Source organism: Melopsittacus undulatus, chromosome 3 (genome assembly GCF_012275295.1).
Source record: "Melopsittacus undulatus isolate bMelUnd1 chromosome 3, bMelUnd1.mat.Z, whole genome shotgun sequence".
NCBI classification, from domain to species: Eukaryota; Metazoa; Chordata; class Aves; order Psittaciformes; family Psittaculidae; genus Melopsittacus; species Melopsittacus undulatus.
This window is the reverse complement of record NC_047529.1, coordinates 87,874,790-87,890,780: the sequence shown is the minus strand read 5'-3', so window position 1 is coordinate 87,890,780 and position 15,991 is coordinate 87,874,790. Positions and strand designations below refer to the sequence as shown.

Genomic DNA, 15,991 nt, shown 5'->3' with positions numbered 1-15,991 from the left:
CAGCAAGTACACATTACATCAAAAGATTTAATTGCTGAAAACAAACTTTCATGAAGAATAATTAAAACAAATATTTAAGCTGTTGAAAAGAGTAAATGCTGTCATCTGCAGCAAGCAATTTCCTGTCTTCTAATATAATGGCTGTGACCCATACGACTATTAATTCATACCTTTTTATCATTTATTGGCAAAGATGCTCATATTGCCCTTTTTAATCCCACTGGTACCAAGGATGTAAAACAGCTGTTAGAACAGATTACTAATACTATATGTGAATGCTGAATGCCATCTGGACCATAAATCTTAAAATAAAGCTTTCATATCTTTATTATAAAACTAAGCACAGAATCAACCCAAATATGTGATTAACGCAACTTTCCTCAGTAACGTTATTCAAGTTAGTGCAAAATAAATGCATGCGGTTTTGCAGAACAAGTGCACAAATGAGAATCTGAAACACTGATCTTTTCAACTACACTTGAGACATACTGGTTAAAAAGATAGAATAATGTTGCTGGTGACAGGTTTTACAGGTAGAAGGCTCCACTGTCTAGGAATATCAATCCAAAACTTTCCTAAAACACTAAAGTGTCAGGTGGGGGAGTGGTTATCAGGTAAGGCTGCTTTTTCAATGGAAATCAATATTAGCAAGACCAAGGCTAGAGCTATGAACAGTGATTTCTTTATTTTAATAAGACAGGAAATACATTCACTAAAGGACAGTTACTATTTTCCACGTCTGGCAATGAAAAGCAAAGAAAATGAAAGCACAGTGAGTCTATAACAATGAGCCTGTGCACATGGCAAACCACAGACTTGCTTTGCCATGGGAATGCTCACAACTGCTTGGTGTCGGCAATGAAAAGACGTCACGATGAGAAGTGGAAAATTCCAAAAGAAAAGAAGGCTTGCCTTCCAGGGCATTACACCCTAGAGATTACTTCTTAGTGGAAATTGTGTCTGTTCTTTCTACTATTTTTATAAACTCAGGACCCCAGTGAATCATGTGAGATATACCCCTGTGATCCTGCTGCTGCTACTCTTACCACCAGCTGATGACATTTGTGAGAGAGAGAGACAAGGGAGTGCGTGAGAACTGCTCCTCCTGCACCAGCTGCCTGTGCTGTGCCCCTGCTGCTGCTCCTACAGCAGCAGCTCCCCACCCTCATACCATTTGGGGAAAAAGATTACTTTTCCTATTTTCCAACATTAACTGAAGACTGAGAAGAGATATCAAAGTTCACAGTCCTCTAGTATCACTGAAGCAGAGGTTAGTGACACTGTGCACAGAAGGCCTGAACTGAACTGGGTAAAGCCCACTTGAAAAGAGCGAGAGAAGGGCTACAGCATGAACATCACTAATATATCTGGTTTTTATCTTAACAATCTGAGAAATGTCTTTGCTAGCAGAGCCATCCTCATAGACATATCATGCCTTTTTCTGCTCTAGAAACAGGAGGCTTTGGCTTGTTGACCACAAGCTCAGACTGAGCTCTGTGCTCGTTTGCATTCCCCCTGACTGTAGGAAGAGGCTTTGCAAGAAGGAAAGCATTTGTTCCAGGAGCAGTTTCCAAATCTAGACCCAGACACTGTATATCCTGCTGAAGAGTTTTTACTTACAGGAAGAAAATACGTAGATCTTGTATATGAAATGTGAATTTCAAGGTCAAATTACATCTAATGATGATAATAATAATAATAATAATAATAAAGATGTAAAAATACCTTTATGTTTTAAGGCAATACTACTGGTCCTCCAAGACTGTGTGGACTCACAAGTGATTTTTTGATAGAGGTGTAAACTTTATCCTATGTGTTTTGAAAGATGCACAACCTCCTTTCAGGAACATATTAAAAAATGCCACAACTCCTTCAACACTCTACAGTAGGGAGTTCAGAGGGTTCAAATTCTGTTAAAGGATAAACAGATTCTACCACAGTTGAAATACGAGGGCAAGTACCTAAACATGTCAGCAGACACAGATGAAGGCCAGAACCATACTTACTGGCAAAGCTACCTCACTATCTTCATTTCTAGAAACCAAGGAGAAAGGTAAATATACGATAATAACTCTACAGTTCTTTATTTTTGCTACTTCACACATCATCTGTACCTTGATGCACTGAGCACTTCCATTTTAAAACTGGTTCCCTTAGTAGGATTTTCAACAACATTCTGGGGACACACTTTATCAATGAAAAAAATTTGGATTAATAATTGTTACTTAGGTTAAAGTTGGTTTTATGCATTTTTTCCCTGTCTGTTGCTTTCTGCCTGTGGTTGAGCTGAATACTGAAGATATGACTACGACTAACATTTTGAAATATAAAATTTAAATGAAATAACTTTAAAATTACATAAGGCATTTTTATCCCCCCCCTCCCCGCCCCCCCCCCCCTCAGCCCAGCCACCCTCTGTTACAAAAAGCAAAATACAACACTTAAGGACAGGGTATTATTTGCTAATTTCTTATTAAGATTACTAAATTGAAGAATAATTAAAAATCAATGAAAGCTGACCCACGCAATAATCTGAGTACTTCTCTAGTTTAACTGGTTTATTTTAAATCCATTTGAACTCAGTTAGTTTACTTCTTACCTTACCTCCCCAAACCCACTTGTATTTTAAATGATCAAATATTTAACCATAGGCAGTTTATGCTTGAGTAATAAAGGCAGCAGGTAGATCCTATCTCAGGAACTTGTCATTAAAACAGTAAGGCTTAGCTTTGCCTGTGAGAGGTAAGACACATTGTGTTTCAAATATAAAGAGATAAACTGTCAACTGATGACAACTTCACTAAACTTAAATTCACTGTAACAAAAAGTATCACTAAAAAGATTTTTTCAACCAAAATACAGACTGCTTTCTTGAATTCCAAATCTTCCTGCCTTCAGCCATTAGTACAGGACCAAAGAATCATAGAATGGTTTGGACTGGAAAGGACCTCAAGATCATCTACTTCCAGGCCCTCACTCCCCACCAAATTCTCACTGTGAGCTGTCAGAAGATGTTGTGCACTGGAGCTATATGCTCTGTTCTTCAGCAAAGATAACCTAAAGTAGTACAATGGTGGTACTGAAGGAGTGTTACTCTACAGAGATGGGCTGGTGAAACAGTACATTTACTTGGCATCAATCAGCTTTAAGCAAGAGGCTGTTGGGAGCGTAGTACATCACCTGCTTCCTTGATCTGGCAAACTGAGTGGGGAAAAGAGCACCAGTATTTTGAAAACATGACTAAGGTTTATTCTGATAAAAGATTACGGCTTAAATTAAGCTCTTCCTGCTTAAACAAGGTGTGAGTGAATGAAAATGAGGATTGAAAAGAGATCCTATGAGGGCATCTGCTGCAACAGAAACTAGATAAACCAGTTTCTAAACACTTCTAAGGCTTTGCAGTAAATATTTACCAGTAAACAACCCAATTGTTTAGTATTTATATGTGGAGGAAAGTTTATTGACTGGATTTTATCAGGAGTTTGATGTAAAATGATACCTTTCTTGGAACAACACTGTTATTTACATTAAGCAAAAAACTCCAAAGTGGTCGTCCTAAAAAAAGCTTACAAATTTCTTTTACCTTTATGCACTCTCAAAAGTAACAACACAAAAGTACTACTGCTAACTCATCTGCAAGCAGACAAAAGTCTCCTTCAGTTCTAAAAAGTCTGCTTCTCATTTCTTGTTTGGTTTTCAAAAATATTAGCCTTTATCAGAGCTCTTAATCATATCTACAACAAACCCCAGCAAAAATTACATTTCTGTGATGATAAGGGTCACAAGTTAAAAAGTTTAGTCCCTTCATCTTATTTGTGCAGTTATGTACAAGATACCACACTAGCACCTGCAAAAAAAAAAGATTAAAATAACATTATCTTTCTGTCTTTAGCCACAACTGGCTGCCTCTGATCTAAATGATTACTGGGCTAATTACAGTCCATGATACATGAGATATTTATAGAACATTTGCATAAATTCTGAGCTACAGTCATCAGTCTAACATCTGACTGTAGCCCAGCCAGCAGCCATGTCCTTTCTATAAAAGTGAATGGATTCATTAGGATTGTTAATTTTTCCTGTTTTAAATACGTGCTCGTGTTTTTGGTGACAAACCTTTGAATCTCCTTACCCTTCCTTCATATAGATAATACTGAATTTATTTGGTAGCAAAATACATTTCATTTGTTTGGGACTCTGAAAACTCTTAAGATCACATTTTCTTTTTCATTTTTTTCCCCCCCCAAACATAGTTAAATGCTCTCAAATTATGAGAAGGGGAAGTACTGGTAGCTCCATCTGCCTTGCAATTAATAAAGTTTGTCCTGATGAAGGACAAAGTGCTAACAGACTCCTGGTATGTCTGCACCAGTAACTGATGGACTCCTGCATGTGCTGTGTCACTGGCATCTGAAATGGTTCAGTAATTATCTGATTTTTTTTCCCATGCCTGTAGCAATGTCTCCCTCTCACATGGATGCCCTAATAACATGATGTCACATTAAAGGTTCCTCCACTTAGGCAATTTAAAGTCCCTTCCCCTTATCCCCAGCTGTCTATTTAAAACAACTGGCAGTAACTTCTCTCACAGACTCCTACATCTCTGTCAAATGTGGCTGAAATTAGCCAACATATTAAAAGTTATTAGGGAACATAGAGGAAAACTTCAAATGCTTGCAAAAGGTCACATCCCTCTCTTATTACCAGTAACCTTCCATTGTAAGCCCCCAGATATCAAACTTATTTCACTCTGTTCTGGTTTTGGCTGGGATAGAGTTAATTTTCTGGTGCAGTGCTGTATTTTTGCTTTAGTCTAAGAATAATGCTGATAACACACCGACGTTTTAGTTGTTGCTAAGTATCCTAAGTCAACGACTTTTCAATTTCCCATGCTCTGGCAGTGAGGAGGGGCACAAGGAGCCGAAAGGGAGCACAGCCAGGACAGCTGACCTGAACTAGCCAAAGGGATATTCTATGACCATAGAGCATCATGCTCAGTATATAAACTGAGGTGAGTTGGCCAGGAACCATCAGTCAGTGCTCAGGTTGGGATGGGTATTAGTTTGTGGGTGGTGAGCTGTTGTATTGTGCATCACTTGTATTTATTGGGGCTTACTCCTCTCTCTTTTCCCTTTTAATTTTTTTTTATCATTATTATACTATAATAATATCTTACTTTACTTCAATTATTAAGCTGTTACCTTAACCCATGGATTTTACCTTTTCCTGATTTTCCTCCCCATCCTGCCAGGGGGAAGTGGGAGCATGGACTGAGTAAGCAGCTGCATGGTACTTTGTTGCCAGCTGGGGTTAAACTACAACACACTCCTTTACTTTCTGACACTCACTATATATATTTCTGTATTCTACTCTACACTGATTAGCTCCTTTACCAAAATCTTTAAAATGAGGGGCTTCATTTGCCACTACCTGTAAATTGACCATACTCCTGATTTAAAGTCCTTATCCACACCTTACCTCAGCCCTTTCCTTTTCCTTAATCATAGGATTTGTCCATGGAAAATGTTTTGGAGCAAAAACCCTGCTACCAACACAATTACTCAGCAGAGCATACTTGGCTACATTTCTTAATGCAGTGTGCCTTTTCACAGCCGCAGATTATACTGGCAAATGGTAGCTGGTTAGGCATGCCACTACTCAGTGTGCTGCTATCTGGTGGACTATCTTGTTGACGTTTTTTTTATAGTGTACTATGAAACCAGTGCTGTGGAATAAGACATCATTATGACTTCAAAGAAATTTTGATAGATGGGAGCTCATTGCTAAAACTGTCCAAGGTTTAATTAAGCAAGCTTAAAAATGAGCTGTTTTTTTCCCCCCCAGAAGCAGAGTAGCTGTTCAAGATCTATCTAATTGTCCTAAGGTATGACCATTCCTTTTCTCAACCTGTTTTGAGTATATACTTTTTAAGAGCCTGATCCAGTGAACCTCAGCAGAACTACATTAGGTAAAATTTAATATATCTGAACATTCCAGACACATTATGACGACTGTTATGAATGTTATGGCTGGTATATTATCATGGCTCTTCAAATAAAACTGTCATTGTGTGAAGATGGTTAGCACAGAGAAATCCAGGAGAACAAATACTGTTTGCCAATGCAATATAGGCTTTGCTGTTTGTTGGGTTTGGTTTTTCTTCTCCTCAGGTTTCTTTGTATTGCAAAGCAGCTGCACAATAAGATTGTTGATACTACAGTTCACCTTTTGAAGTGATATGGTCCAAGGTAAACAGTTTTGGCTAAGCAGCTTTCTAGCAGTTAAGTCCACAAGTTGAGGAAGAAAAGAACCAGTCTGCTGCTATTTCACAACAATCTGGAGTTCCAAGACAAATCAAACATGAATCAATGCAGTATTAACACACATGACCTTTGGAAAGAACTGCCAGCCTGCAACCTGTGATCAGGTATGTTCAAGATACGAAGAACTGATTTGTAATTAAGTTGCGAGAGTACCACTTGCAGGATACCTATTTCTTTTGGATTTTTTTTTTTTAATCTTATTTGCCATACTCGAAAGCTGCTATCTTTTGGCATAAGAGCACCAACTCTATGTTATAGTTCAGATGAACACATACAGTAAAATCAGAGAATCCCTGTTTGGTGCACACAGCTATTACATACAGATGGTTTTCTGAGACATTCAAGAACTAACTACAAATAAAGGTTTTAAAGAAAATATCATTACTTATGTGTAATATTCTACATTTCCTTGTTATCGGCACTATATCAGAGCAAATTGATACAAACAGGGAAGTGTTATATGTGAGAGTAACAGCCATTTTTAAAGGTGTACTTAAAATGAAGAAGAACGCTGTTTGAAAGAAAACGCATGTTCTGTAATCAGCAAAACTTTGGGATGGCAGCACTTAAGCAGCACTGAACTCTGCAGGTACTTTGCTGATGAAACAAGCATTTACTGACATTCCAACCTCAGGAACTGATCCACAGCCATTTTTTAAAAAAAGGTACCCCTTTTTCTTTTTTTATTTTTTGGCACATGATGCTGTGCCAAAACAAACTTCCTGCAGAACCACTGTGTTTTTAGCCTCCTATAAACAAAAAATATTACTTGCCATTGGTGCTAGACCAAAGCATGCCTCTGTTGTATTGAGCCTCAGTGTACAAATACAATATACAACAATTGCATAATTTTGCTAAAAAGTAAGTAACACTGAGAAGACTGAGGGATGGTTTTGCAAAAGTGTATTGGCACAGCTCTGCTTTTATGAGATTCAGTAGCATTCACTGGCTTTAGTAGGAATTTATGGAACTTCAGTCCTAGCATAGAATATTTTCTGCCAAGATGTATTTTTGTGTCTTACATGCAGAAAGTAAATAGAAAACTACTGATAAATAGGAAATTATACTTAGGTATTCATTAACTGCCCTTGCTAAAACCAATACACACATGATTTTGTATTTGGCAAAGAACTGAATGTCTCTTATCTATCAGGGAATATATAGCAGCGTAGCTAAATGTAATATACCTTTTTTGTTAATATGCTTATGCATCCTACATGTGCCTGTGCTGGTGTGACACTAGATAATCTGATCAGATTCCTAAACAATTAACTAAATCTCCCCATAAATCATTATTTTTTTTTTGAGATAACACACAACCACCTTTACAAATCTAGTGTTTATCAACCCTGTGTTTTGTTTCCAGCACTGGGATAGAACTGTCTTAATGGGCAATGATGTCTTGAGGTGCTAAGATATAATGCTGGTAGGGGATGTTATAATGTACATGTATCACTTTCCTCCTAACACAGCTCCATTTCTTTATAAAAAGCTACTTTAACCACATCTCAGCTATTGTTCAGTGAATGTCAAATGAAAAAATCCCAACAAAGAGGTGAAGGGGAAGAAAATACACATGTGACATCAATATTAATGTTAAGAATGTATGAAAAAAAATCACATTTATACAGCACTTTTTGCTACAGAACTTCTATTATTGCAACTACTGGTGCATGAGTGTTACAAGGAAGAACTAACACACAAGAAAGAACTGAACAGTTTGACCAAAGTCACAGAGAAAGCAACAAATAGGAGCTGGACACCATTTTGACTTTTAACCCCTGGACAATGATAACGTCAGTCAAGAATACACTTGAAAAGAAAGGGAACTAATCAGTTCTTAGTTAGCCTGGCTGTTTCTTATATCTTCTAGATGAACATTACTACTATAGCAATTTGAAGAATTCCTGTACATCCTACAAAGCACTATAACCATATGCCTAAAGGCTTGTTTTATCTTCTTTCTCCATCCACCTATAAATGGCTCATTAGGTCATTTCAGAAACCATTTCTGCTTCTCTGAAGTTACACATAGCCATCTGCTTCTCCAGGGAAAGCCAAGACAGATGTGCAGCTCACATTCCTGCTCAGGCGTGACAGGGGCACAGAGGCAGGTGCAGGCAGCCCTGAGCAGATGACAGGCAGGTGCATGCATGCCTCCGCTTCCTGGCGGCATGCTCCCTTCCCTCCCTGGCTCCAGCCCCTGCACGTTGCGTGCCCTGTGGGGATGCAGATCACCCCTTAAATGCAATGGAGAGCAACCCCACGTACACCATGCAAACACCACCTCCAACCATCATGTACCGCTTGATTCTTCTAACATACAATATGCAAGAAATTGAAAACTACTTATCTCAGGAGTAAACATACACTTTGACCAACACAAACTTGGCAGGAAAATGTCACCTGTTACCAGAAATTATTATTATTTTCCCTCACTAGAATAAGCGATCTCTGTTTTTTTCAAAGCTGTCAGTTTGCTTAATATTTTGGGAGCACTTTATTATCCTCACTATTAAATAATTATGTTTCACTTCCTGCAATATTCTTAGGCGTGGATTAAAAATTAACAGTAATTTTGTTATCTGAAATTCCAGTATCTTTTACCTGAAATGTCCTGAAAAATTCTTTATGCTATATAAACTGTAGAAGTATTTATAACTGAAAAACTGCTGGTATTTCATTGTTGAAACCTTGTTAATAATGAGCTATAGGGCAGTAAAAGGGGAAACTCACAAAAACGCAGAGCAAATTCACACAATTATTGAGGAAAAATGCAACATCATCCTCCACAATAGGAATAGAAATCCTCTCTTTTAAGGCTCTTGTTCAAATTCTTGCCCAAAATTTTCTCCACAAGCAAACTGAATCCAACTAAAAGAATATTTTTCTCAGAAAGTGAACGAGATGATCTAGTCATGCTGGGGTTTGTATTTGTGCCAGTGACACATAACAAAATTCACACAGTTATGTGAATTCTGATACTAGATTATGTCAACTGTAAAAAAATGTTCAGGGAAATACACTGCAATAATACCAAATATACCAAATTTGGTAAAGACGAAAATGGGGGAGATGGGGCAGAACAGCAATTTTGTCTGGACGTTGAATATGTAAGCCCAAAAAATACTTTTTATATGTTTATGAACCAACAACAGCAAAGGAACAGTTGTCCATGCAACAGGACCAAGAAAACTTGAATTCCTTCAGAGCTTCAAAAGATGCTTATGAAAATAGCCACAAATATAGAGATGGGACTTTCCGCAATGCTGTAAGCAGTGAGTAACTTCAGCTCCTAAGATATAGTTGTATTTTCACTGATTTTTCATCCCTGACATTTCCAACCCTCTGCCAGTTATAATCTCACCTGTTATTTTTAAAACACCTTTCACAGATTCAGATGCTGTGGGATTACAGATCCTGATTCAATAAAGCATTTGACAATGTACCTGAATTCCACTTTAGTTAATATTAATGTACGTCACAGAAGCAGGTCTTAAGTATGTAAGAGAGGTTTATCTTTGAGATCTTTACAAAATTCTTACCTGTATTTTCTGTTTTACCCAGTCCAATTAGACTTTAAGCAAATATTTATTAGGAAACAGACACACAGGCACAATAAACACATGCCCTGGGGAAGAAAGGATTTTTTTTTTTATGCAATTATATTTTGAAAAATACAAATAACTCACAAAGGCTGTCTGGAATCTGTCTTAAAAGTATCCCATCCAATGGTGTTGACAAACTTATCTTGGGTTCCCAAATAGGTCAGAAGATTGAAATTCTGGAATGACCAGAATCTGGGTATTATTTATGCTTTTCTGCTCACAAGGCAAGGGATAAAGGATATCAAGTTTAAAAATACAGAATAGATTTAGCAGCATCTTTCTGAAATTTGAGGGACCCAAACCAAGATACCCACACACTGCTCTAAAACATTGTGCTTTATCACATGAATGTGGCTAAGCATCCCTCAGAGAAATATTCAGAGAAAAAATCTTGTGCAATATTAGTATAATGCTACTACCAAGCTAATTTTGCTTCCGTGACACTGTACAATGCAAAACAGTTGAAGATCCCATGGAACTACAACTCTTGCTAATAGCTTCTGCCCATCAAACTAGTTAACTAGTTTGCTGAGTATTTGTTTTTTTATTGTTGTTTTTCCAAAAGCTAGGGGAGATTTAGGTTAGACACAAGGAAGAAGTTCTTTACTGTGAGAGGGGTGAGGCACTGGAACAGGTTGCCCAAAGAGGCTGTGAATGTTCAATCCCTGGGAGTGTTCAAGGCCAGGTTGGATGGGGCTTTGAGCAACATGTTCTAGTGGAAGGTGTCCCTAACCATGGCTGAAGGGATGGGGCTGGATGATCTTAAGGTCCTTTCCAACCCATGCTACAATTTTATGATTCTAAGTAATACTTAACACGTATTTTGTGAAAGTTCATTTGCAATCAAATTGCAAAGACTCTCTGGAGCTTACCAGTTAAGATCTAAAATGACTGCTCATCTTGCATCAGTAATACTTTTTAAATAATTGAAGGCATTTGAAAACTTGAAGGAATATACTTCAGCGCTTGACTTTCTTATACCTCATATACAGCCAAACTGTTCCTTTTCCAAGTGGCACAAAAGATGCAATTACTCCAAAGCAGATATTCTGGCATAACTGGATTTTTTTTTTTTCTTTTTATGGCAAAGTTATAAAGTGCTTGCAAGTGCCATAAATTCCAGAAGTGATATTTATGTCCAACCATGCATCTGCTGTTAACTTTGAGTTCATATTTTTTGACACACATTTCAATTTTAAAAGCATTTAATTGGACCCAAATTTCATCTACCAATTTCCAGGTATATTTCCTTTTTAACCAAATCTTTCCATCTCATCTTTGGCCACGACTTTCTGAAAAGATGTGACTCACAGCTTTGCACCTCCAATACAATTTTCTCATATATTCACATATTTAGAAAAATCTTAGAAAAAAATGTTCTTGTGTTTATAAGTCATTATGGTCTGTTGTGTTTGGTCAGTATTTTACATGCATTACAGGTAAAGATGATCTACAATTGCACTTGTAAACAACCAGGGCCAGCACAGTACAAGAAACAAGGCTGTAAGCATGACTGCTGGTGTCTCTGTTCCTCAACAATGGCCTCAAAGTTAGACTGATGGCTCTCTGGGCTTTTTGCCAATACCACACACCAATGTAAAATAGAAAGGAGGGAAATAGGCAACCTGGGGTCTAAAATTTAATTCTGACCTTATGTATGAGCTCTATGGGAGGCCTGGGCAAAGCAGAATGTTAATCTACCATATAAGGGAGGCACAGGGCAACAAGGGGGAAAAAAAATACATTTTGGTATTTCCAAACCGTCAATCTTGAAAACTAATCAAACCTTCATGTATATACGTTGTTATTCTCAGAAAATACTATTTAATGTGAATTTTAGTTATATGTCCACAATCCACTTTCTTTCAGCATGAGTTAAACTATGGAGTTTTCTGGCTTCAACCCACTTTATTCAAACCATGAACATTTATATTGCATAAATTTGCAAGTTTATGAATCTCATTAACTATGAAATATGGATACTACATCAGAAAGTAGATTTGAAAGTGACGATGAAGAGAGCTTTTCAGCCTTATCAGTGGAACAGGCTCTATTCACATTTTCTCTCATACTTCACAATAGGAGTTTAGTTTTCTTTTGCTAAAACATATTTGCTAATGGACTCCTTTGTAGGAACAGAATATTTTTTTTATCAAATCAATGTTCTTCACAGAGCTGTCCACAAGGAGTAAACTTTTTTCCTACACTTAAAATAATAATGCAATGTTAAGTCCAAAACTGCAAATGAGCAAGCATATTCAGAAAATTTTGCAGATGCTTACTAAGTTTAACATAACTTCTATGGAAGCTCAGTTATTAAGTTCTAGGGATCAAGTTTAACTTCTCAGTGGAGAATAAGAAGTATGGTAAACAGACTAAACTATTCCTCTATTTTCCTGCTATAGAACTAATATATTAGATATGTGTTAGTGTAATCAATTGCACTTGGATCCTTCAACTTTAAACACAAATACATAGAAAATTAAGCTGTTAAATACCTACTGGTACCATAGTTGCTAACTATTAAAATATTTTAACAGCATAACTCAATTTTGTGAAACTACCAAATAAACACAGTAACGAGTAAAACCAGTTTAAGCTATTCTGGGATGGAATAATGAAAATTAGATGCTTGAATTACAGTGCTCAGAAAGCTTGCTTTACTGATCATTATTTTTAGAATATTTATATAAATTATTCTATTAGTTTAATCTCTGGCCTTTCCAAGAGAAAATTCACAGGACATCATCAACTTCATCTACACACCAGATTTCAGAAGCACAGAAACAAGAAATAAACCACTTTTTACTCTTCCTGTGAAGTGAGATTAACCTCATATGAATCTTCAGCTTGATCTAGGTGCTACCACAAAATTATAGGTGACATATATAAAGACAAAGAAGTATTTTTATGACAATTAATACAACATCTTCTCTTAATATAGCTCGACAAGCCAGAGGTACACAACCAACTGAGAAACAGCAACTATTCTCCTCTGGGAAATCCAGGTCATCAAAATACAGAAAGGGAGGTTAATCTGAAAGCAATGGGGGAAAGTTCTGAAACTGTTATCCCCTATTCACAGCCTGGGAAAGTTACAAAATTTTGTGAACAGCTTTGAATTAGCAGAATGACTGCTGATAAGCAGTATACATGGATTAATATTATGTGTTCAGATACAACACTCAGATTCATAATTTCACAGAACCACAACACAAATGAATCATGCAAAGACATCTAATTCAAACAGAATAAACTTCCAAGCACCTCAAACATTTACAAAATAGTACCTGTGAGTGCACCTATAAACAAACAGTTTCAACACTTCCTGCTTATTCTTGCCTTCCTTTATGCTTTTACTGAATGACTATCAGAAGACTTGATAAAATGATGATACACTCAATGTTAAGTGCAACACTGTGCAATAATGTCTTCAATAGAAATAAATCCTACATTTTTGCTGTTTTCCATACAGCCTTCAACTCATTGCTTCTTTTTTGTTATATAGACCAAATACTTGATGAGCTGCAGAACAAATTTGTGATCAATTCTGAAAAAATTCATAGGAGACTGGACTTTGTCTGTTATAATGCATCAAATAACAAAATAGGAATCAGACTGGTTTTGTTATTTTGGTCCCTGTGCCCTAGAAATGAATGGATAGTAACGGGAGTGGTTCGGTTACCAATCACAATCAACAAAAATCAACAAAAAGTACAATCAACAAAAGTACTTTTTGCCATCAACAAAAAGTACTTTTACAACTCTTAACATGGACTCTTCAAAGTAACAGAGAACTTACTGGAAATCTGAGGAAGATTTTCAGAGTGAAAATGTGCTAAGGTTCCTACCATTTCTAACCCTTTCCCCCTTACTTTTAAGTAAGCCTACAACTCAAACAACCATTGACATGTGCAATCTGTGCTGTAAGGTGCTAATACTTTGAATACAATTGCAAGCTGTGAGATTGAAAATACTCTTGTATAATTAGATATGCAACAACAACTATTTAGATGTTTCTACTGCAATAACCAACTAGGAACATGCTTTTCCACATATGGATTCAAAAAGATAGCAAATGAAAAAAAGAACCAGATTGCAGAGAGTATATAAAAATATTAAAAAGAACTCCCGAAAAATTATGGAATAGTGTGATACAAAAGGTATTCACTACATTGGGCCACCTTAGGAAATTACTTTTTTTTTTTGCTTTAGTTTCTGTTATGTTTATGTTCTCTCACAAGTAGTAGTACTAAACCTTATGTGATATAGTGATTTTCATAAAAATTATATCCCAAAACACTATCCTCAAGAAAAAAGAATGAAGCAATGTTGCATGACAGGATTCAAAATTACAAATTTTCCATCAGCTGGAAGTCTGGAAGCCAAGTCAGGAGGAAATCTGAGAGGACTGCAATCACCATTTGTATTTTATTTTTTTTTTAATCTGATTAACAAATGTAAGTATTCATATGAACTGTAGCACATTAAAAGTCTATATATTTACCATGACATTCAGTTATTGTATCTGGAAAAAACTTAGTGTAGAATTTCACCCCAAAATATTTATCGCACAGTTACCATGAACATTTTATGCTATTCAATTAATCCAGCCCATACCTGCAAACTTGCCAGTTCAGCAGCTGACTTCCCTTTGAGGCAGAGAATGAGTGCCACAAATGCATTCAAGTCCTCCATAGAGAGGCTATTGACCTAAAACAGATGAAAAAATAACACATTATCTGAAAGGTCTGAAGAGGAACTTTCTGAAAATCAACTCCTCTTGTGCTCAAGCACATCAAACATAAATCAACAACCTCATGAAATTATGACCACCATGAATACATCATGTAAGAAGACACTTTAACAGAACAAAATACTTCCACAATTTGAATGAAGCACATAGCCCAATACCTGTGTAAACTGTTTACACATGGATTTCCACACAGTAAACAAGATGCCCACCCTTCATGTATTCCCTTCTCTTCCCTTGGAGTTTCTTAATCACAAGAAATTTCTTCATCTCCATAACACTAAGCATAGTAAAAACCTGAGATTTAAAAAAAAAATATATACATTTCTTTATAATCAAGACTCAGAATGAAAATCACCTCAGTGAGCCACAGACGTGACCACCCTTCGGATTTTTTTTTCAAAGGTTTACATTGTTATTTGTTGGAACTTTTAAAATAATCTAAAATATTTCACTTACCCACTTTAAGCTAAATTTTAAAATATAACAAAACATGTTTGGATTCGTTTAAGGTTTTAGGCTGCATACTTAAGCTGAAAGAAGTCAAAACTATAAGAAAACTAAACCTAAAATGTTCAAGGGGAAAAACATGAGGAGAAATCCTAAATTTGCATTAACAGTTCACTCTAATACTTCTATCAGAAAAAGGAGAATGGAGGCATTTACTGTTGTGAAAAAGTATTCTGAGATTCTACAGAAGCACATTATCAACTCAGGAGAAAGACAGTGCCTCTAGACCAGCTGGGCTGATTCCCTGACAGTACCAGTCCCTTTCTGATCATTTGCTTCCTCTACCAAGAACACTAGAGATGATACATGCGCACCAGGACCAAAGATCTGTTACAAATGTTGAGGCTATAAAGAGGTCTCTAAGTGAAATCCATAAAGCATTAAAATTCTTTATCAGCTGGAACTTGAGGAAAGGTTTCTGTTGCAAAGTACAGAAATGTGCATTGTGGGTTTACAGTAGATAAAAGGTTGCCTAAAACGCTGCACTCACTTTATTTTTGGGGAATGTTGTGTACATCCCATTTCAATCTGTTCTGAGGCTATTAAAAATCAAAAAGTGACAGAAAAAAATGAAGGAGATAAAAATTAACAAAAAAAAAAGCCAACCAACAAACCAACAACGTAGATCAGTAGGAAAAGAAAAAAGCCAACAAGAAACCCGAAACCAAACAGCAACAAAACAAACAAGAATGTCCCAAACAATAAGCAGACACCTAGAATCACTTTATTTAGGAAGAGTGACCCATTCTTTCCTGTTCAAGATACAAATTATTCAACCATTACTGAGAATTCTTTTT

At 36.5% G+C, this 15,991-nt stretch overlaps 1 protein-coding gene across 5 annotated transcripts in view; it reads right to left on the bottom strand.

Moving 5' to 3' along the window:
- Window positions 1-15,991, bottom strand: part of FAM120B (family with sequence similarity 120 member B) — a 51,848-nt gene that overhangs the window by 14,761 nt on the left and 21,096 nt on the right. For all 5 annotated transcript variants that reach the window (XM_031048546.2, XM_031048549.2, XM_031048550.2 and 2 more), the window contains exon 6: window positions 14,552-14,644. In XM_031048546.2, coding sequence (XP_030904406.2) covers window positions 14,552-14,644 — 93 coding nt within the window. The remainder of the gene's footprint in view (window positions 1-14,551; window positions 14,645-15,991) is intronic.